The sequence below is a fragment of the Sminthopsis crassicaudata genome, chromosome 1 (assembly GCF_048593235.1).
Source record: "Sminthopsis crassicaudata isolate SCR6 chromosome 1, ASM4859323v1, whole genome shotgun sequence".
Classification (NCBI taxonomy): Eukaryota; Metazoa; Chordata; class Mammalia; order Dasyuromorphia; family Dasyuridae; genus Sminthopsis; species Sminthopsis crassicaudata.
Genome location: NC_133617.1, coordinates 549,517,112 through 549,541,356, shown reverse-complemented (window position 1 = coordinate 549,541,356; position 24,245 = coordinate 549,517,112). Strand labels below are relative to the sequence as shown.

Below are 24,245 nucleotides of genomic sequence, written 5' to 3'. Positions count from 1 at the left end.
TTTTTTTGGGAGAAGTTTGAATAGTTTAATGAATTCTCTTACATAATTTCAAAATATTTTTCCATGATGGTCAGATCAATTTAAAGATCTTCCAATAATATGTCAGTATACTTACCTTTCAATATGATATTCAAATTTATTTCTATATCTTATAAACTTTTTAAAATAGGAGCCATTGAAAAAAAGAACTCACTAGATAAGCTTCTGGTTGTTATTTATGTTAAAATGAGCCTAAAAACATTTTTCCTGTAAAAGTTAAAGAATGGAATGCAAAGCAATATGAGTCAGTAATGTGATATGGCAGCCTAAAAAGAGAATGTGATCTTGGACTATTAAGAGATGTATAGTTGCCAAAAATAAAATTAGAATCCAACTTTATTCTTCCACAGTCAGTGGTCAAATTACTTCCAAAGTATTGAATTTCTTTCTATAGTTTTAGGAAGGGCAGCTAGGCAGCAGAGTGGAGAAAATGCTGAATCTGGATAAGAAAGATTTGTCTCCCTGAGTTCAAATGTGGCTTCAGACACTTAACTAGCTATGTGGCAATGGACAAATCACTTAACCCTATTTGTCTCAGTTTCCTCATTTATAAAATGAACTGGAGATGAAGATGGCAAACCATTCTAGTATCTTTGACAAGAAAACCCCAAGTAGGGTTAAGAGTCAGACATGACTGTAATGATCAAATAACAACTGATAAATCTAAATACTAAAAAACATTCAGGATTGAATCCACAGCACAAGAGGGAGGATCTGTTGAAATAACTGGATCCATTTAATTTGAAGGAAAAAATCATGGGACATATGAGAGGTGAGTTAAGATTTTTGAAAAGATATAAGGAAGAGGAGATATATACCCTACATGACCAAAGCAAAACCATGATGAATATGTAAAGTTTCAGAATGATACTTTCAGGCTTGACATCAAGAAAGATTTTCTAAGAATTAGAATGATAAAGGAAAATAGTGAGTGACCTTCATTTAAGGTCCTCAAGCAAAGGCTATATCTCTTAAAATCCAAGTTAATTCTCAGAATTTTGAAGTTGCTGTGAAATGCATAAACCTTGAACTATTCGGAACCTTTAAATAAAACAAACATATACATATAACTCTCTGGTATAATTTTCTAGCAATAAAAACTATGATAACTATATGGGAAACCTATCTAAGTGTATTAATGGGAGATGTAGTTGGAACAGATGAGATGCTCTCTGAGGAATAAGGAAAAGTTAGACTATCTTAAATATATAGATATTTCAAAATTTAACTAAAGTAATATTAATTATTTGATAATATATTTAGGATTTTATGAAAGACTTATAATGCTAACTTTTTACTTTAACTCCTTTGAAAAGTATACAGATATGGTTTAATGGCACTAAAGAAAAGAGTATTGATACTATACTAAAAATTCAAATGCAACTCTGACTCTGATAGCTTCTGTGACGTTGAGTTAGTTTCTCAAACTCCATAAATTAAAGCCTCAGATTCCTTAATCTATAAAATGAGAAGTTTGGAATACATAGTCTCTGAGATCCCTACCAACTATAGAATTGTGATACTATGATCCTGAAATATGATTGATACAATATTGTCAGTTTAAAAATCTTCCAGAAATTAATATTTGTATAAACTTAAATATGTTGCATCCTTACAGAGCATAGATCTGAATATATTTAAGGAAGATAAAATACCATTGCTAAGTGGAAAACAGCATAGTATTGTGAAAAGAACACTGCTTTTTGTATTAGCAGATTGCCTCTGATATTCACTATCTATGATTTAGAAAAGTCACTTAATAGGATGGGCCCCAGGTTTCTTTACTGTACAATAAAAAGTGATAGATTCTGAAGCCACTTCAAGCTCGATAATCTAAGATCATATATTTAATAGGTACTATGGAAATATAAATATTTTTAAAGTAAAATTTAGAGTACTTACTGATTAGGGTCTTAAAATCCATTTGGAAAAGTCAAACCAAAATCACACATCTTTTAATATTTTATTGTTTTATAACATTTTTATTTAAATACCACTAGTCACAGCCATTTACAGATTTCAGTAAATTTTATAAACTATTTGTTCATTGAATACTTTTAAACAAATTATTTTCCATTGCAAAGACCTGACAAGTGAATACATTAGTCAAGATTGGCTCAGTATGTTATTGTGTATTTCTTTCTTGATTTAATTCTAAAGGAGAAACCATGAAATAACAGATCAATTTTCTATTCATACCATCAGTTACAATAAATTAGTACCAATCACATTCTAATCAAAAATGTGAAAATAATCTATTCTAATTTTAAGGGAGCACCAAAGGCAGAGCAGTGAATCGTTTGAGTCAGTTTGTAATTAGTATTTTGGGCTCCAGCATGACCCAAAGAGCAAACCATATAAATAAAATGTACTACAAATCAAAGTTGAAAAAGAAAGAATTGAAGACTTGTATTATCTTCTTTATGGATGTGAGCTCAATGATTTGGATATTTCTTCTAATACAGATCACAATCCATCCTGATTCTTCTCTGTCTTTCCATGAGATAAATACTTAAGTATACTCTCACAGCATTATTGGGGCTTTCCATAATTTCTGATGTTATCAGTATAAGAGAAGATCATTTAAGCTGTTCATTTATAATCTATGACTCTCTCTGAGCACCAGACAACTCTTAAAACTTCTTCGATAATCTTACTTCCCTTTTTCTGAACTTATACAATACTATATACAAACATTAGATTTGGTTGATTTATGACTACATGTGAGCTTCTTCTAAGTACTTGTGATATTCATGAACATTTGGTTCAATAAGGTACCATAGGTGAGACGATATAAAATCACTGGTCATTTTCCAAGTCTTGGGTCTTTTTTATTTATATAAAGAAACTAATCTACAATAATGTTCACAAATCATCTAGGCATATTTCTAAGAATAAACAACTCTAGGAATTAATGATAAAAATTCTAAGAATAGAGAACAAAAATAAAGAAATAACTCTGTGACAATGGATAACTCACAAACTGTCTAAACTTCAGTATCCTCCAGCTTTTTTTTTAATGAAGGATTGAGTAGATAGCTGATATATTAAATAGACAGAGATGATTGATAGAGCCAAAGGTTTTATGTATAGCTTACGTATATGTGCATATATACTTATATGGGTGTATATGAATATGCATGTGTGTGTGTATATGTGTGTGTGTTTATATGTATATAGACATATGCACTTATTTTTTAAGCCCTATGATCTCTGGTCTTTAAAAATCCTTTTCTGAATGAAGGAAATATTTGGCTCCTTTTCAGAAAAAGGATTACAATAAATAGTAAATTATAACTATATACACCATCTCCAGATTCTCATCAAGTCACAACTTCTGTATTTCAGAAAACCTATCCTACAAATTTGTTGGAAAATGTTTTATAAATCTAGTACTAAAAAGATTTAAGATAGTAGTGTATAGTATGTGGAACACTTAAGCATTAAACAAATAACTAATGCTTAAGATGTAAATTAATATCATCATCTTCATCATCACCATCATCATCATCATTATCTATCTCATAGTAAAATCTTAAGAAGAAACCATAACTGCCTCCACTTGCTGCCTTCACTACTACTCCAAACCCACAGAATGTCCCTAAAGAAAATAATAAATCTGGGCTGAGTGGACACACTATGAACTTATGCTATCTAACTTGTGAGCTGTTGTAGCTGGTTGGCAAGATTGTTTCTTATGTCTTATTGATTTGGTAGACGACTCTCCACAGAGAAAACTTTCTCCATTTACTACCAGCTCCAAATGCTAATTCATCTCATTTTCAGTAGGTCCCATCACCTCCTTTTTTTATTGGATAAGGTCTTGATTTTTTGATTTGAGTTTCTTCATTTACCTTTCTGTCTGTGCTTATCCAGTCATTATTCTCTCTTCATGGTGTCCTCTTAGATGAAAAACTCCTTCTACCCATTTTTCCTGCTCTAGAAACAGCATAGCAGCTTCTTATTAATTCCTGTTTTGATATCCTTTAATATTTACACTTTCAGAGACTATCTCCATAAACATGTAAAGATTCCTACCAACACACACACACACACACACACACACACACACACACACACACGCACGCACAAACACAAACACAAACTTAGTCCCTGTTTTCAAGAAGCACATAGTCTAACAGGAGAGACAACATAAAAATGTGTGTGTGATGTGTGTGTGTGTGTGTGTGTGTGTGTGTGTGTGTGTGTGTGTGTAAAATATACAGAGTCAAGAGATATAATATATTTTATGAGGAACAGTAAAGAAGCCAGAGCCACTAGATGCTAAAGTATATAGAGGCAAATATAATTTAAGACGGTAAGCAAGGTGGAGAAATGGTTGGATTGCCATACCTGGAATCAGTAAGACCTGGGTTCAAATTCAATTTCAGATACTTACTAGCTGTGTGAACAAGTCATTAACCCTGTTTGCTTCCATTTCTTCATCTGTAAAAATGAGCTCAAGAAGGAAATGGAAAATAAGACTAGGATCTTTTCCCAGAAAACCTCAAATGGGGTCACTAAGTGTTGGATGCTATTAAAACAATAAATAAGATGCAAAAAACGCCCCCCAAAAATAGAAAGAGATCAAGATGAGCTTCAAAAGTCAAATGTAACATTTCACATTTGATCTTAGAGATTACAGGGAAATTTGGGGTTTATTTAGTAACACAGTGACATGATAAGGGTTTGGGTTTTAAGAAGATTACTTTGGCAGCTGAATGGAGAATTAATTGTAGTGGAGAGAAATTTGAGATAAGGTTAGCTATCAGCAGACTATAGCAATAATTCAGGAATTAAGTGATAGGGTCTGTGCACCTAATTCGGTGACAACTGTTTCAGGGGGGAAAAAAGACATATAGAAGACAAATTGAGGTAGAAATAATAAGACTTGGCAATAGATTAAATACATATGTTATGTATACAAGTGAGAAATCCAGAGTGACACTAAGTTGAGAGCCTATGAGACTAGAGGGATAATAAAATTCTCCATGTCCTTAACAACAAGAGGGATGCTAGAAGGAGAGAGAAGTTTGAGGATAAATCTAAGAACCATAATAGAGGAGATGGTAATTCTAAGGACACCAAATGAAGGACATCAAATACAGGGAGCAAAGAGCCAAAGAGAAGTTCTTGAGAGACACACATTTAGTGGGTATGACCTGGATTAAAAGCACCAACAAAAATAATAAAGACAATTGACAGAATATACTTAATTCAGTAGAAAAGAATGAGGACATAGCAGAGAAGTCAAGAAGAACAAGGAGCTATAAAATTTAGAAATTAGGATTTTGCATTTGTACGGCCCTTTTTATAGTGACAAGCAACTGGAAACTGAGTTGATGCTCATCAATTGGTGAATGGCTGAATAAGTTATGGTATATGAATGTTATAGAATATTATTGCTATATAAAAAAGATCAGTAGGATGATTTCAGAAAGGTCTGGAGAATCTTAACAAACTGATGATAAATGAAGTGAGTAGAATCAAGAGAACATTGTACATAGTAACAAGAAGATTATTTGATGATCAATTCTGATGTATGTAGCTCTTGTCAACAATGAGGTGATTCAGGTCAATTCCAATAGACATGTGATAGAGACAGTCATCTGCACCAGAAAGAGGACTATGGATACTGAATGTGGATCATAACATTTTTTTTCATCTTTTTGTTGTTATTTGCTTGTTTTTTTCTCATTTTTTTCTTTTTGACCTAATTTTTACTGTGTAGCATGATAAATATGGAAATATGTATAGAAGAACTGTATATTTTTAACATATATTGGATTACTTGCTGTCTATGGGAGGAGTTGGGGAAAGGAGGGAGAAAAATGTGGAACATAAGATTTGCAAAGGTGAATATTGAAAACTATTTTGCATGTATAGATTTTTCTATTTAAAATAAGAAATTAAATGTTTTTATAAATTAGGAAACCAAGTTCCAGAGAGGTGAATTTCCTTGCTTAAGGCTATATAGGTAGTAAATGTCAAATCCAGGATTGGTACAAAGGACTGTACTTCTCGGGTACTGATGGGTACTGGACTTCTTGATTTCACTTAGACCTTTAGTCTTACCGGATTCTGATGCTTATGTTTCTCCTTCTTCTTACTGCCTAATGCCAATTGAATCCCAAGGTTCAATAACCTAAAATATTGTATAACATTCTAAGCAGGTCCTTTTCATATCTTTTACCTTTTAATTAATTCCATAAAGAATAATCAGATTGATCTACTAAATGCATACAGATAATATCATCACTCTCCTATTTAAGCATCTTCAGTGTTGCCTCTACTGGTTATAACCAACTGAAATGTCTTAAATTGTCATACAAGGATTTCCACAATCTACTTCCAAGGCTTTTCTAGCCTTATTTCACCATCTATTTCATATATTCTGTAATGCAGCTAAATTGGACAACTCCTCATGCATATGGCATATATTTTACATTTTCCCATTTCTATGCTTTTGTTTATCATTTTTAACCTTTCTCCATTGCTTTCTGCTAAAAACCCTAATCATCCTTTAAAGTTTAACTTAAAATACTTATTGCCTTCTCCATGAGACTTTCCTTCATCTTTCCATCAAGAAATGATTTTTCCTTCATTAGATCTACTCATTTTAATTCACCAAACAACAAATGTTTATCTATAAAAAAGGCACTGACCATCCTTGAAGTTGATCATACACTACCTTTTATTGAAGTTATTCTTATACATAATGAAAGATGGTATGAGAAATAGAGTGAGTATTTAACTTCGGATTAAATGGCTTGAGTATGATTTCAGTCCATTTGTGGAAAAGTTGCAAAAATTGATTGAGTCTTTTTCTCATCATGTATAAAATAGGAATGAAAATATTTACTATATCAACTTCATAAAATTTTGCGAAGAAAATGCTTTATAAATATTAAACATATAAATATGACTTATTATTGTGTGCCTTCTCTTTTCTATCACATTATACATTTCTTGAAAATTGGCCTTGTATTATTTATCTTCATATCTGCATCAGTAGATACTACAATAGTATGAACATCCTAGGTATGAACAGCCTCCTGTATGTTGTTTGAATTATCTATACTTGATCCTATCATTTTTTTTTACTATTTTGATTCAACTTCTATTACTTAAACTATGGGGACCCTTGAGCATATGGACTATATTTTGTATTTTTAACATTCCCAAATTTATTAGAGCAGTATCTTCCATTTAGGTGATTAATAAATCCTTATTGACTAATAGATTTTATTATGGCTTTCTGTTCCCCATTCAATATGTTAATGTAAACATACTCTGGATTCTGTCCTTGCCTTTTTGTTGTCCTTTCTATTGTCTTTTCACACTCATCTTCTTTATAATTTCAATTAAATTTAAAAGCCTATGACTTGTATTTCTGTTTTCTCTAAAAAAAACAGTTCTACATTTCCAAAAGCCTACTGCATAGTGAAAACCCATACCACTACCTCACTGTGACATGAGAGTTGCACCCTAGATTCTTGAAGACCATGTCAACTGAGTACAAGTGCTGACCTTCTAGGATAGAAAAATTCTGAGTGTGAACCCAGGAATTGTTTATGTGTCTACTGGCAAAAGACCAGCATTAATGAAAAGGTACATTAGAGATTTGGCCACCAAGTGAATACAGAGTAATTTATGCATAATAAGCATTTAATAAGTATTTCTTGGATTGAATTAACAAGTTTGGGGAGGGTGGAATATTTTTTGCTCTAGAAACTCACAAACTATCTATCTACAAAGGTATCTGTGGAGAAAGCTCCAATAAAATGGAATCACAGATCTTTATTTAGGATATGGAATTATGTTCTACTATCATTTCAGAATCAACATGTTTAAAACCTATAACATTATACTTTACCATAACTGAAACTAATTTTCCACTTGAATTTTCTACTCCTATTAATACCAGTTTTCTCCTAGACATTTTTTCTAGCTTGCTAACAACATTGAATCAGTGTCTTATTAAATGTCTTCATAATTTATCTCACAGCAATTCTACTCATTACATTTTCATTGCTATTGTCTTATTTCAAGCTTATGTTGCTTTTTAAATCAATCAACAAGCATTTAAATGCCAGACACTGTGCTAGGAACTAAAAACTTAAAGATAAAAATGAAGTGATCTTTGCCCTCAAGAAGTTTACATTTTTAAAAGTGAAGCTTTACAAATATAAGTAAGCACATACAAAATAAATACAACATTAATTTGATATCTATTAGCAGATGGAAGAATCAAGAGAGGCTTCATATAGAAGGTATCAATTGACCAATTTTTTGAGGGAACAAAGGATCCTAAGAAGCTTAAGGTGATGAAAAAAGCCATCTGTACTCAGAGAGAGGACAGTGGGAACTAAATGTGGACCCCAAAATAGTATTTTCACTCTTTTTGTTGCTGTTTGTTTAAAATTTATTTTCTTTCTCAATTTTTTTTCCTTTTTGATCTGATTTTTCTGGAGCAGCATGATATTTGTGGAAATATGTGTAGAGGAATTACACATGTTCAACATATATGGGATCACTTGCCAACTGAAGGAAAGGATGGGGGAAGGGAAGGAAAAAATAGAACACAGAGTTTTATATGGATATGTCAAAAATTATCCATGTATATACTTTGAAAATAAAAAGTTTCAATACAAAAAAGAAAATGAATTTTATTGGTTCTAGGGGCATGTGAACCAATACTTCCATATAAATTTTTACAAGCCAAGCCCATTCCATTCTAGTTCTAGCCAGACATCCTATTTTTAAGTTCTCCTGATTTTTGGGAGGGATAGAGAAAGAGAGCAGGTGGTAAAGGAATGAGTTTTGGAGGCAAAGTAGTTTCTTATTCAAATGGGACTTTTCACTGTGTAAATGTATAAAACAGCTATGTGAGCTAGTGGGTAGAGCAACTAGGGGCTGGAGTTAGGAAGACCAAATTCAAATCTAATCTCAGATACTTCTTAGTTATACAAACTGGCTAGATCACTTAAATTGTCTCAGTCTCCCCAATGTGTTGCTATGAGGATCAAATGAGGTAATATTTGCAAAGCACTTTTTATAGTGTCTGTCATATAATAAACAGGTGCTATATGTGTTTATTTTCTTTCTATTCTGCATGTATGGTATTTGTATAAAATTATTTTCCCTGATTAAAAGCAAAACAAAATGAAAAAAATTGAAAAAAAAAGTAGATGGTTATTAAAATCCTACTATTACACCTATTTAGTACATAAGCAATAAGTAGGCTATTTGACCTCATTTTCCTGGTCCCTAAATCAGAGAGAATATAATTTTAAGTTAACTCCTTTAAGTTAACTCCTTAAATTTAATTCCTTTAACAACTTTAACTTTAGCTCCTTCACAGAGTTGTATGGAAAGAATTTTATAAACAGGGGATTCTAAAGATGAATTTTATCAATTATAAAAATGATAAGTCTTAATCTAGCTCTTCAAGGATTTTAAAGACCAGTAGAGAAGAGAAAATAGGGACACAAATAACTGAAATGTTATTAGAATTTTTTGAGTGCATATTAGAATTTCAAAGTATTGATATAAGATCTAAAATGAATATTAATATTGAATTAATAATTACTAAAATAAAACTACATGGAATATAAAAAAACACTGAGATTTTCTATTTTTATGAAAAAGATACCACAATTTAATTCCACATCGCTATTCTTTAACATTGTGATGAGAGTATGATTTAACTTTAATCAGCTTTGTCCCATTTAATGAGGATATATCTAATATAGACATTATAGCATTTTATTAAAACTGTATATTTTAAATTATAAATCTGAAGGTCTAAGTAAGTTTCCTGACATCAAAAAGTTACAGGACAAAAATCATATGAAATGGGCTGATTTGCTTACCTTATCTCCAAGACCAAAGAAGAATTGATTTTCCAACCTTCTACTGAGTGCTGAAAGATTGAAGATCCACCTTTTCTAATGATTTTATTAGAATTATTGACCAGTGGTCTATTGGAACACAGCTCACCATCTCTGAAATATAACACAGAAAATGAACTTTTTTTTAAAGTTGAAGAACACAACGATTATTCAGAAGCATTACAAAATAATCAAATTTTATTTTATTATAAAATAGACATATCAGTGAAAGTAACCCAAATTAAGCTCATTCTATGATATTTATAGGAATAGGGCAGACTCAAGGAGGTGAGAGGGGGATAATTATACCAGAACATAAATTCACATATAAGAGAAGAGGGATGTTAATTCTTTCTTATCCTTAACCTCTATTAGTTGATAAATTATAGAAAATTATTTCATTCTGAAGTGTGGATCCCTCTCTAGTTGAGGCAAATAAGCAAAACCAATTTAGATGCTCGTAGGTTATTTAAATTGATCAATCCTGAATAAACTTTAGCAGGTCAACTATGGCAGAAATTTTAAGCAAATAACTGTCTAGGGAGAAAACCCTGGAGAGTGGTAACAAGAGAGGAATTTCTCTTTACCACCCACTCCAATCCTTGTTAAAGCTTTGAAAAGGAGCTAGTCAACTAGTGGGAGACGCTATACCAATGTCACAGTATTGACAGGACACACACACACACACACACACACACACACACACACACACACACCTCAAATCCCATACAAACAAGGCTACAGCAAATCTCCAATTACTTGAGTGAGGAAGCAGTAAAAGGAGTTGTGAACTGCCTTGACATACATGTATCCTTATATGGGTGTCTATTACACTTTTACTCTTTAAGTTAAAGCCCACTATTTCTGTGGACACTGTGTATATTTGTAGAACTTCCTGGGTTTCTGGGAGAAAGGAGTTGTAGTTACTGTTATTACTATGCCATACTATTGTAAGCTTTCACTCAAGAACAGTTGTATCCATTGTTTCTTAATAGAAAGTATACTTGTGGAGATTCATAAGCTACATAGTTTTAGAGAAGTCACCTTGAACCTGAAGAAGTCATTCTAATAGGCACCCAAGTTGCAAAACTGACCCCTATAATTGGGGAAAAGCTCATATTTTTGAAATAAAATATTATTTTCATAAGGGGAAAGTCATTGTGAAAGTTTTAAAGTCATCTATTCAAATGTCTATACTATTCTCTACATGGAGAAAATAAAAATGACTATATAGACAATTTCCTCCTCTTTTGGGATAATCACACCCCTTAACTTTGATGTACTCTGGTCTCAAAAGAGCAAGACAATGAGAAGACTGGTCCTGAACTAAGCAGTGGTGAGTATACATTTTTGTTTTTGTTTTATTTTTTTGTTTGCTTTGTTTTTTTGCTGAGGCAATTGGGGTTAAGTGATTTGCCCAGAATCACAGAGCTAGGAAGTTTTAAGTGTCCCAGGCCACATTTGAACTCAAGTCCTCCTGACTTCAGGGCTGGTGCTCTATCCACTGTGCTACCTAAATGTGCCATGTGTATGGGTGAGTGGGAGGAAGGGGTGTATGTGGGTGTGATGTGTATTTTCAATTTGCAGCTCCATTTGGGGTTTTCTTGGCAAAGATACTAAAATGCTTTGCCTTGTGCTTCTCCACTTATTTTATAGGTGTGGAAACTGATCCTAAGTCACAGAGCTTGTCATTATCTGAGGCCACATTTGAATTCAAATCTTCCTGACTCTAGACCTGGCCCTCTGATCACTATAATACCTAGCTGTCCTCCAAATCAGCACTTCATCTCTTTGCTATTAAAAAGAAAAATAATTAATATTTTACTCTAGACACTAAAACAAATCAGTCCTATGCTTGAATGTTTTCTTATTCTTTCATTAGTATAAATCTGATCTCAGACATGCAGCTGTTTAAGAGAAGACAACGAAAAACCATAAGCTTTTTCCAAAATGTACAACTATTTCTCCATGTTATTGACTTTTTAAAGTAAATATATTAAATAATATAAATAATAAAGTCTTATATTACAGAAGTAATATAAGAGAGAGTTTTACACAATCTTCAAGTCATTCTATGGTTATTATGCAGGCAAACCTCTCCCACTATCAATGGAAATTTTGCCTGGGCAACAGCTGCTGGATGAATTCTGTAATTGGAGGCTTACTGTACAGTATTTTGTTTTGCATTCTTTTTAAATGATGTAGTTAGAATCTGAAGCAGTGGAAATGAAAATCTGCAGTCAACGCCCCCTCCCAAATTTAGAGTTCTTTTAAAATTAATATCCTAAAATATCTTTACTGATGAAAATGATACATTAGCATACCCATACATAGCTAATAATAATCATCTTTAAAAGATTGCTTGAGATGGAAGGGACCATAAAGAATAATTTAGCATTCAGTGACACTGAAGTCAATTTTTATATTTTATACCTAATGACTGTAGTTGTCCACAAATAAAAATATAGACAGATAGGTAAGAACATTTGAGCTTTAGTTACTGGGTTTTCTAAAAGACTATGAGTGGCTAAGTGCAAATATATCATGGGCCTTGGAAATGCAACACAAAAGCACATGTTCTATTAACAATAGGTCGATAGCCACAGCAGCAGCATCTTCCTATAAGTAGAAATTATCTCACATAAAATAATGTGTTTGTGAAAGTTCTTAGAATGATTAAAATGTATATTTTATTAACACTACATTTATTATGCCTTTATGGAAAGGTAAAGATTGTGTATGAGGGCGACACACATATATGCTGAATAACTGTTATCATGGGATTATTTGTTATGATATGTATATATATATATATATGTGTGTGTGTGTGTGTATGTATATATATATATATATATATATATATATATATACACTGAAATAAGTTTTTTAAATGAGAAATATTTAATAAAGATTATGAGGGGTTATTGACCCTCATCATGATCAATCTAGTTGCAAATGTACTTTTGTGTTCATTTTATATACATTTTATACATTGGGAAGAGGAAGGAAATAAAGAATGTATTTAGCACCTACTATGTTCTAGGCACTATGCTTTACATTATTTAACTTTATTCTCACAATAATCCAGTGAATTAGGTATTATTATTATTCTCACTTTGTAATTGAGGAAACTGAGATTGACAGAGTTTAAGAGGATTACCAAGAGGCACACAGTAGTTAGTATCTGAGACCAGATTAGAACTCTGGTCTTCCTAACTCTAGACCAAGCACTCTGTTCACTGCACCACCAAGCATTTCCAGCTCATTTGTGGATATTGTAATCTCAACAAAATGCAATCTCCTTGAGATCAGGGACTGTTTTTATTCTTGCATACCTAACATCCATAATAGTGCTGGACAAAATAGTAGGCACTTAGTGAATGCTTGTTGATTTTATGTTTTGCTCATAAAAACTGAAATATGCCTACAATCAATGGATCAACAATATGACATGCACCTTGTCTGGATTTTATGAGTGGTTATGTGAATCACAATATGTGACAGAAAGAAGGCATTGTTAATTTAGATAAACACATTTTCTCACCTATCTCCTTTTCACCAACAGCATTGACATCTCAAATGTCTGGGATTTGGTTTGCTGTCTGAGGTTGTGACATAGTTTTTCTGTACAAATTCCAATCACTCTCTGAGTATTTAACTCATGACCCTGACAACATCCTGTCTTATTATAAGGTAGTTTCCTTCCGGTGCATGCTCTGCACAATGTTGCCAATCTTATTTCCTTCTACCCAGCTAAATCAAAACTTCTAAACAACTTCAGAGAACATATTTCTTGCATAAGCCTATTCTACAATACGATACAATACACATGACTAAAGAAAAATTAACAAAATATATCAAAGAAAGCATACAACATAAAACTATATTAGAAGAAATCCTTCCTTATACTGAGCTAAAAATTCCTTAACCATGTCTTCTGTGATATTGGTAACAGAAGTTATGTTACTAACATGTTACTAGTACCTAAAATAACATTTACTTTTTGAAATATGTGCCCCATATATCTTCACAACTTATTCCACAAAGCATAGATTGCCAGACTACAAATATAGTGCAATAGCACACTTTTAATCATACTTTCAAATAACAAAATTTTGTCTCAATTTTCAGGTAAGTTTTTTTTCACTTGTACTTGGTATAAATTATTCACTATAAAATGAATGTTCATGTTAATCCTTTATCACACAAAAATCAAATTGGCTGTACTTATCATTAACATAGTGTTAAAACAGAGGCATATGGCAGTAAAGGAGAACTTTTTACTCTTCCTAAGAATTCCAATAATAATGAGTAGAATTTCATGTGAATGTATGAGCTAAATTAGATGACTCAATCTTGGACTTCTTAATATGCAATAGTAAAGCCCACACAAAGATAACATTAAAACTAAGTTTTGCTGTTAGAAAGAACATTTAACAAATGAGTGGAGAATACATATACTTGCTAATGGTACACAAAATGAATTTTTTAAAGCTAATTTGATCATAAGAAAAGTTCTTAAAGAAAGAAGCTGCATGACAATTTATCAGACACAGAGTTGATCTCAAAGCATGGTTTCTTTCTTTTTTTATTCTCCAAATCCCTCCTGACATATACTGACTATATGATCCTGGGAGTTCTAGACTAAAGCTTCTTAAACCCCATTGGTCTCATAACTGAATGTGGGGATCATGAAATTATGATTTATGGTCAGTAACTGTTTAATTTGCATATGTAGTTTATATATCTATGTACCTGGGAACACATAAAAATTTCTCAGACAAAAAGAGGTCATAAGTGGGAAAAGTTTAAGAAGCCCTATTCTAGACAACTCTTAAGATTCCAGTTTATAACTCTCTAGAACTCTAGTTCATTAAGAAGGTACTGGCCTCCATTCGTAGAGAAAACTGTTTTATGCCAATTTAATTAAAATCTAGTCCACATACCAGTTCCTAAAGAACATAGTCTATTTTTAAAAAATCAAGATAATTTATAAAAGTGTACAAAATACACAGAATAGCTAAATGTAAATATCATATATTTCTATTCATTTGCTCATTTATTATCCTCATTATCTTTATTAACTTACATATGCATGAAATTTAAAAATATTATGTTTATGCACCACAACAATAAATATATCTTATAAATATATTAAACATTTCTCTTATTATGAAGACATTGATCAATCAACAATGTAATTGAAATATGTCATATATTCTCAATTGATCACTAGTTAATGGAAATCAACTCAAAGAGCATTCTAGGAGAAGACTCTACAAGAAGTGAAAGAATCAGAGATTTGTAGCTGAAAGAGATCTAAGAGATCAAACCAATTCAATCACCCTCATTCTATAAATGACAACCAAGGTCACTTAGTAGTGAGTGATAAATTGAGATTGAACCCTGGTCTCCCTAACTATAAATCTAGTAGTATCTCTAATACATTATTGCTTTGTTTATATTTAGAACAACGATATTATTCATTGGTCACAGTATGCTTGTGATAACAGTTGCTGTTCACTCAATCATCACATTTCAAAGTTGGAAAAGACTTCAGTAGCAGTCTAGTACAATAGATAAATAGATAGATAAATGGATGGATAGATAGAGATAGATATAGGTATATAGAAATATATATATATATATATATATATATATATATATATATATATATATATAAGAATTCAATATCCTCTCCCCTCCCCAATACTCTTTAGAACATAACCAACAAATGGTTAATCAGCCTTTCCTTGAAGACTATATGCTGAAAGGAAAACCACTAGTTCCCAAAGAATCCTACTCTCTTTCTGCTTAGTTTTTAATGTTAGGAGACTTGAAAGTTTTTCCCTGAAATTATCTCTAAGTGTACTTCTTTACAACTTTTACTAGTCCTGACCTCAAGTGCCAAAAAACTCCAAGAACAAACCAAAACAAACAAAAATCTGAGTCTTATTCTTCATCCATATAAGAGACAACCCTTCAAATAAAATGAAGGTGGGTGTCTAGTTTTCCCAGGATTCTCTGATGGAGGCTAAACATATCTCATTTTCTTAAGCTAATTTTCAAGTTATCTTCAAGGTGAGTATATTGATAGGGTAATAGAAAAAGTTGTGTTAAGTTCTGTTCTCCTTATTCTCTTCTTTTCCAGAAATTTTTCTTTAATATCTAGTATTTGGAAACTCATATTTTAAGGCGTTATCACTGACTCTAAATCTATTGCTGACTTTCCCTCCCAGGAAAAAAGATGAAGCTTTGGAGAAGAGTTATAAAACCCAGGATTCTGGAACTTTCAGGAAGTGAATATATAATTATACTTCCAACTCTAAACCTCAGCTCAAAGCTGTAGATGGCTCTCAGAAATCCCTTACTGCCCACCTGCAATGCACGTAGTGCCCCCCAAAGGCCAGCCTCTGAGTCTGTTGTTTAACTCATATTTTGAATATTGGTCTGGACACAGAGCTGGACTCCTGTGCCCTGTTAATCTGAAACAAACAACTCTAGATGCCCTGGGATTTCAGTGGAAGGTTGGGAAAAGAGAGAGACCGGGAAAAAAAAAATGTCATTAAAGAACTGTGTTAATAAACCCTTTTGCTAGTAATTCTATCAGTTGTAACGCTGAGATATCCAAGAGACTCCAGGCTCTTCTCAGGTTGAGCTCTATATTACGCTGTTTCAACGTTGGAAAATGGGAGAAGCCTTCCCCAAAACGGGATATCTATCTAGCGTTAGGGCCAACAAAAACAACCCTGAGACCCCAGAAAGAACCGAAGGGGCGTCAGACTGGGTTAGCAGTCAGGGAGCTGATGGGTCCAGAGAACAGGAGTAGGGGGGAGGGAAGAAATGGGAGGAGCTCAATCTAGCTGGCAATAGTCTCACTGCACAAAACAGTAATTGCTCGAGTTAAATAAGGAGGAGCACACATTGTTCTATTCGAGCCACACAAGTGCCTTTTCAGAACAGAAGGGGAATCCGTTTCCCCGCAACAAAAAGGTTCCTCCTGTTCACTTCTTTTGTAGAATCAGTTTTCTCGTTCGCTCAGGTAGAAGACAGACACTGACTAAAATGAATCTATTCAGCTCTGCAACTCTGCGCGTTTTCTTCTAAAATCAAGGGGAAACCGCAGCTCAGGCTCTTGAGGGTACACCAGCTCAGCACCCTCGATTGCAATAAGGGCCAGCCTACGCTCTTCCTCCGGCTTGGGACTGCAGCCTCAAGTCCGAAGCTTCTTAACTGGGTTGTAAAAGAAGAGCATGCCGACTGCACCCAAGAAGAAGGAGTAGATAAGGAACCGGCCTTAGTTCGCCAGAGTAACACGCTCCTGGCGAGCAAGTGGAGGAGCAATAAGCACATGTCATATCTGCCTCCCTCTCCAGGCACGCCCCTCCTACCCTATCTTCCCGGTGGAAAGAGCCTTTTAGATTGCACGCCCCTCTAGTACTGAAGCCCTTCCACAGTTATTCCAGTTACAAAAGCTTGACTTCTGGAAATGGCTTACCCCTATGTGTTCTCAAGGAGAAAGCAGACCTTCTCCATCTATGGAAATCTCATCCTCAGTCCATCAGTTTTCTAGAGACCCCCTTTGTCTGATGAAGAGACAGGTCTGCAGGGTTTACCCCGTACTCTCCGCCCACTGCTTCCACCACCCTGCTTCACCAAAAGCTTCCCCTTTGTCAATTGCTCTGTACCAGATTTTCTATTTTCTATCCCGCCTCCCCCACGAGACATATACTTTTGCACCCCACCCCTACCCTAGACGAAATCTGTTTTTTACACATTTTAAATAGTCTTTCAAACCTATCTCTTCCCCCTAGCTACATTGCTAATAAACTGACTTCTTTATAGAATAGTCACATCTACCTAAATGAATCCCCCCTCTCTTTCTCATCCTCTTAACTTAGATTGCTAGTCCTTTGGGAGCGGCAGTCTATTCCTGCACGAAGTTTGGGGTGTGTGTATGGGGGTGAAGAGAGGGTTAGCACTCCTTAACAGGAACACAGAAAGTGTGGTTTTTAACTGAATTTCACTCTGAGTAAAAGCTGAGATAATAAACCAGCAGAAATCTGCTAACAAGGAGTTTCTGAGGTTAGTCTTCTGAAGAAGACTTGTCTCCAAAATTGGATTTTTAACTATCTTTACAGCCAATTTCACATCCTCACAAAATGTTTGCAAGCTACAATAGCAGAAAAGTTGCAATAACCTCTTGGGTAAACTTCAAAGTCACAAAAAATGGGGAGGAAGGAAGGGCAACATTAAGATAATTAAAGAGACCTTGGAATGTTCTTAAACCATTTGTCCCTTTGAAGGAAACGAAGAAACAGAATAGAATGTTATTTTGTAGCTTTCTGCATCCCAGTTCTTAAAGCTGCTACCAAGATGTCAAAGTCGTCGTTCAAAGAAGGTGTAAATAAAAATCGAGATTCTGGTTACACAGTTAAAAATACTGGTACACAGAGATATACAGGAAGAATGAAGGAAGAAAGGAGAAAGATAGTATCTACTTTTTGGAGTTTGTAAGCTTATTAACTCAGCAACCTATTTTCTTTGTGTACTGAGTGGGCAAGGTAAATAGAGATCTAATGCATTTAAATTCTACCTCTAAGGTTAATAGGCAGTCCCTCTTCTTACTCCTTGTTTACATATGAGTAGTTACTTCTCCTTTGACTTCTTCAGGCATTAAGACCGCACATGCACAGCTGAACTACTACTGGAAAGGATATGGAGGTTGAGGAAACACATTTGAGTAGGAGCTATTTTATTTAAGAGACTAAACAGACACAAAACGCGCACACATACACACACACACACACACACACACACACACACACACACACACACACACACATCCTTTCTCCAGCTGTTCCCTCATCCACGTTATCATGTCTTCTATCTCTTTTGTTAGACCCACACTTTGCATTTACCCTATGAGTTGCGTTTCCTGATGCTCCTCAGTTCTTGCTATTTCTTTTGTCTTATAAACGATCAGGAGGATACTTATCGTGCAGATAGTCCACCTCTTCCTGATGGAGCGCATCTTGCCAGCCCAGGGAAATCCTTTTTTCCCCCCTTTTACACCTTCGCTTTGCATAAAGATTCCGTTTGGTGTGTATGGGGAGAGGATGAAAATCTATAAAATAAGACGGACGCCCGGACCTCTAATCACAAGAGATCAGGGACACAGAAGACAGTGGCAGTGGCAGTGGCAGTAGCTGCTGCGGCGGCGGCGGCAGCGACGACGGCGGCGGCTGTTCCTCGCATGCTAGTGAAAAGGTCGGAGGTTTGCAGTGGCACCCTGGTTCTGCTCTGGGTCCCGGGGCGTTCCCTACAGCTCCGCGCCCGTCTCACTCATGCTCTCCTTTCCTTTCAGATTCAACACCTTGTGCGACTGAGGTGGCAGAGGCTGCAGCTGGGCTTTGGAACGTCACTGGCCCTTCCCTTTTCCAAGCAGGGAAATGATGAGCAGAAACCAGCCAATCGCCGGACGTAGGGGGCGGAGGCTGCTGATGCCTCCCTTTGCGGGCCGGCCGCTGTTTTTTTGTAACTGTAACATAGCCTTTCTTTCTTATTGTAACACTGACTGAGAGAAAACCGCTACAGAGCTTTAGCAGTCACACGAATCAACTCCTTAGGAAGTTTTCAAACGGTCTTTTTGGAAGTATTCCGAAACAATAAATAGGGAATAGGAAGCCTTTTACTCCCTAAAGAAAAGTTTATGAGATCCTACTTAAACTTCTAAAGCAAGTACAGGTGTTTCTATGGATTCACACCGGGGAATGCACATCAGATACACCCTTCTGGAGGGCAGCAATTTACAGGATTTGTTGTTGTTTCCAGTTCACAGGGATATTCTTCACTAAAATGTCAATCAAATCCTAACGTTGATTTTATAGAAAAGTGAAAGTGGCCTTTGTTTGTCCTTTATTCTTAAAGTGAATTGTATTTACGTGAGGGAGGGCTGTGCAGCCTCCTTTTTTCTTTAGGAGTCATATGGGTCCAATGGCAAGACAGAGATCAGAACAACTGGAGGCGACCTGGATGCAATGAGAGTCAAGAAATAATGGCAAAATGTAACCTGTAACTTCATATTTAAATATTTAATTAAATACATTTTGAAATTGTCACTAAACCAATCTTCAGTTGATCCTGTAATACAAATTTTACTCTTCTCATCCTTTTCTTTCACTGTCAGTGTTCCAATGTAAAGCATAAGCATAGATGATCTTCTTCTACAAAGTCTGCTCTGCACTCATTGAATTTCTATTGGGACTAGACTAATAAAAAAACAGTAGAGTTGAGGATCCCTCATTTCTCTGTCTCATTATGCCACTATTATGTGTATCAGAATTTTGAAGAAAATATCTGAGAACAAAGCATAGGTATGACCCTTTTCTTAGGTGTCCCAGGAATGGATTATTGAAATTACTTCAAAAATAAGTACTTAATGAATAAAGCACATTATTTGTTTCTAATACCATAAATGAAATGCTTAAAACAGAAATGACACATTTATGTACACATTAACAAATACATAAAATAATCCATCCTTACTACCACCATCATCTTCCTAAAGATACTTTGTGAATAAACGATTTCACTTCTAAGGAATTCAAAAAGTCTAGACCAATTCAGGCATAGTTTTTTTGTGGTTCAACATGAGCTTGGTGAGGTTATTTCCTTCTAGAAATGATGGGGATTTGGGGAGCACTGTCTTCCTGACATCAAGCACTGACTCAAGTTCTGATTTCTGAAGTTTCTTCAAGGTCTGAAAAAAATGTCTCTGTTTAGAGTCAATGTTTAGAAGAGGCCTGGATATAGAGAGGGAGATAAAAAAGAACAGTTAACCAAAAGCTTGGGGTTGAATTTCAAATACACTTAGGCAAGCATTAATTCTTTCTGCCTTGTGTTTCAACAGCAAGGAGCCATTGCTTCTATAAATGGAAAAATTCCCTTTCGCCAACCTTGCTAATGTCTAGGAAGGAGGTTTATGTTTCAAAACTAGAAATTCAAAAGAGAAAGGGATAGAGTCTTTCAGTGTATCTTATTACCTATTGATTCTTCCTGACTTAGTCATCAATCATCTTCAACAGAATTCCCTATTACGGGGGACACTAGTCCAAATAGGAACCACTGTGTTACACAAATTTCTTTCCTTCTATGCTGTACAATTCTTCCTAGAAAGGCATAATGTGCATATCCAACACTAGAGATAAATCCTATTTTCTCTGTTTCTTGCTTTATGTGTTCAAAAAAAAAAAAAAACTTAGAGGACATTTCCTGTACAAAAATTCAAAAATTCAACATTGTAGAGTACATCTTGCCTCCCAAATAAAATTCCTATTTTCTTCATCTTACAAATTTTCTTTTGCAAAGGCTTTTATTTTATTATGCTCTTTTTGTCAGTTCTGTTTTGAAGGGATTTTTTTAGTCTCTGTGTTTGTTTTTTGAGAAGAAAGGGTAAGAAGATGATCAGAACTAAAAAATCAATGATGCTGACATGCACTGATGACCAAGATTGCTGCTGTCAGCTGTGCTAAACTGGGCCTTTTTTTTTTTTTTTTTTTTTTTTTTTTTTTTTTGCTGTTCTCAGTCTCTTTGAAGAGCTTAGCTCTTAATTTCATTCATGAAATTTATAGATTACTAAGGAAAGGCAGTTATCAACCACCTCCACAAAAGTATCCCTTTCACAGTTTTCTCAAGAAAAGGGGGCCACCCAGACACAATTTAAAAGATTTTTTATTCTATCAACCTCAAAAATATTTTTGCTAGCAGTATATTCTTCTTGTCATTATATGTTTTTTTCCCCATGTTATTATTGGCTCTAAAGGTCCCTATACTGTTTCATTAGTATCCCAAAGCTTACAGCAGGACTATTAATACTAGAAGCACCCCATCAGGACCTTGTCAAGTCAATTTAAACAAATCTTTAAGCCCTGAATGAATTTTTGTTGCAGTGATTTTTGTTGCTGTTGTTTGTTTTTGCTGTTGTTGTCACTATTGTTGTTTTAAGAGAAATATCTAGTAAGATGATAACTTCAATTTTAAGGTGAGACTGATAGGAGGGCAAAGGAAAAGAGGATCCAAAATTTATTAGGATATTAAAACATTGTATAGATAATATTTTGGCTTTCCTCAAATGCAACCTAACACCAAACCTTGAAATATACAAACACAACAGTTCAACTGAAGGAGAGACAAAGGTCCACATCCTTTAATCTCATCAAATTAATTAGGAGTTTTCCAGATTAACCTAAAGGAAACCTGGTGGAGTAGATAGGGAGCTGGCTTTGGAGACAGGAAGAAGACAGGAGATTGAATACTACCTCAAATCCTTTTTCATCATGTATCCAGGGCACATCATGCAACTATTCTGCACTTTTGAGCTGATCATTTGGAAAACAAGGGAGATGGATTTACTGACTTCCAAGGCCCTTTCAACTTTAATTCTATATTTATGACTCCTCCTTTCTTCTACCTTCCCCAACACACACACTCACACACACACACACACACACACGCACACACACTGATAAGATGTGAGTGGGATAACTTCCTAAGCTAGTGGAAAAGTTTCAAATTTAAATTTATGGAAGAATATAAAGATTTTCATAATATTCATCTTTAGTCAGTCTTTAAAAACAACTCTGATAGAGTTACTCATCCCCAACGTTACTCATACCCTTTCAAAACAATCACAAAAAAGCTCAAACGCACATCAACGACTAGCCATAGTAACCTCTCAGCACAGGCAAACTTAAAAGTTATAAAATCCCAGTTTGGAGTAGCTGATCTCATTGATGCACACTTTCTCATTAAAGAAACAATTTCTTCTGAAATGTGTAGTCTATATGCCTGGGAAACTGAGAGATTTAGGGTCGTTCCATGGTCATACAACTACTAAATGTCAAAGCTTAGAACCTGAATCCTGATTTTTCTTACTCTAGAACTTTCCCCTTATCCACTATGTATACTGCTTTACTAAAAGAAATAAAAATCTTAATTTTTCATCACTGCTTTTTGGGGGAAATGACACAAATTCATCCTACTGCTTTGCATTTTACAGTAAGATGAACATTTCTGACTAGTTAACATCTCAGCAAAACTTTCCATATATTCTACTTCCGATGCCATGAACATTTGGTATTTGAAGTTTTGTTTCAACAGTTTAATATGTATATTCATAGGATAAGCACCCAGCACATTTAGGATTTCAAAATGAATGAAAGATATAGTTCAATTCTGAGTCATACTTGCAGGAATTTGTGTATAACTCAGTATACTATTGCACTAAAGTTAGCCAGGAGGACTGGGCACTGCCAGTCCATAAAATGCTCCTTTAGTACTCTCAATCTCCAAATAGTATGCCAATTTTCATGAAATTAATCAATTCTGGTTGCTCTTAAATTATTCTTCCTTTCTTTCAGATTCCCAGACCTTCAAGGCAGACATACATTTGTATATATTCAGCACAATCCACAATTATATTGTATCTTATCAATAAATGATGTGAATAACACAAGCAGTTAATCAAAAACAACAACTACATTAGCAAAAGGCTATCTTAATTGTTAACATTATTTTTTTAATTCCTGGTAATGCAATTCAGGACATCTGGGAGATGGGAGTTTGGAGGAAGAAACAAAGATTGAAACATTATCTCTTTCCTTTAGTGGATTTCTTCTTTGTTTTTTGAAAATTATAATCAAAATTAGACACCTAAATTGATGGCTTTCAAAACCTTCCAAAATCTGGCTGTAACCTAAACTTTCTACCCTTTTGTCATGGCACTTCCCTTAATGCACTCTACTTTCCTAGCCAAATTCAATTAATACTTGTTAAAATGTAAATAGAAGCATAGTTCCTTAAAATACTAGAAAGTATTTCTACCTACATGTTCCTGTAGAATGGAAGAGCAGTTGGGGAAAAAAAGAATGAAGATGCCTCCCAAATTTAATCTCCAAAGACCACGATTAAAATGATTAAAACTTTTTATAGCATTTTAATTTCCTAACTTAACATTTTTTCTGAATTCTTACCCAATGAGCAATTAACATAAATTAAAAAGAGCAAGATTCATTTCAGAATAGATTAAAAGTTATGGTAGTAGTAATAGTCTAACTCTTACCTTTCTACCATCTTGCTCCATTCCTCCCATGCAAGTTAAAATTTTCTTAAAGGATATCAGAACCATCCTTTAGATTTGATTGGCTCAGGAAAGTAAAGGTTCAAGTTTTTGATGTCAACTTCCTAGTCATCTTAGTACAGAAAAAAATACAAAAAACTCTGTTCTCTCTAATACTTGGTGGATCACAATGG

General features: G+C 34.2%; 1 protein-coding gene across 1 annotated transcript in view; it reads right to left on the bottom strand.

The window, feature by feature from the left end:
- Positions 1-19,350, bottom strand: part of ST8SIA4 (ST8 alpha-N-acetyl-neuraminide alpha-2,8-sialyltransferase 4) — a 142,710-nt gene extending 123,360 nt beyond the window's left edge. Inside the window, exons 1-2 of the mRNA XM_074282011.1 lie at positions 18,854-19,350; positions 9,915-10,046 (exon numbers count right to left, since the gene is read on the bottom strand). Coding sequence (XP_074138112.1) covers positions 9,915-10,046; positions 18,854-19,020 — 299 coding nt within the window. The 5' untranslated portion in view covers positions 19,021-19,350. The remainder of the gene's footprint in view (positions 1-9,914; positions 10,047-18,853) is intronic.
- Between the last annotated feature and the right edge of the window lie 4,895 nt (positions 19,351-24,245).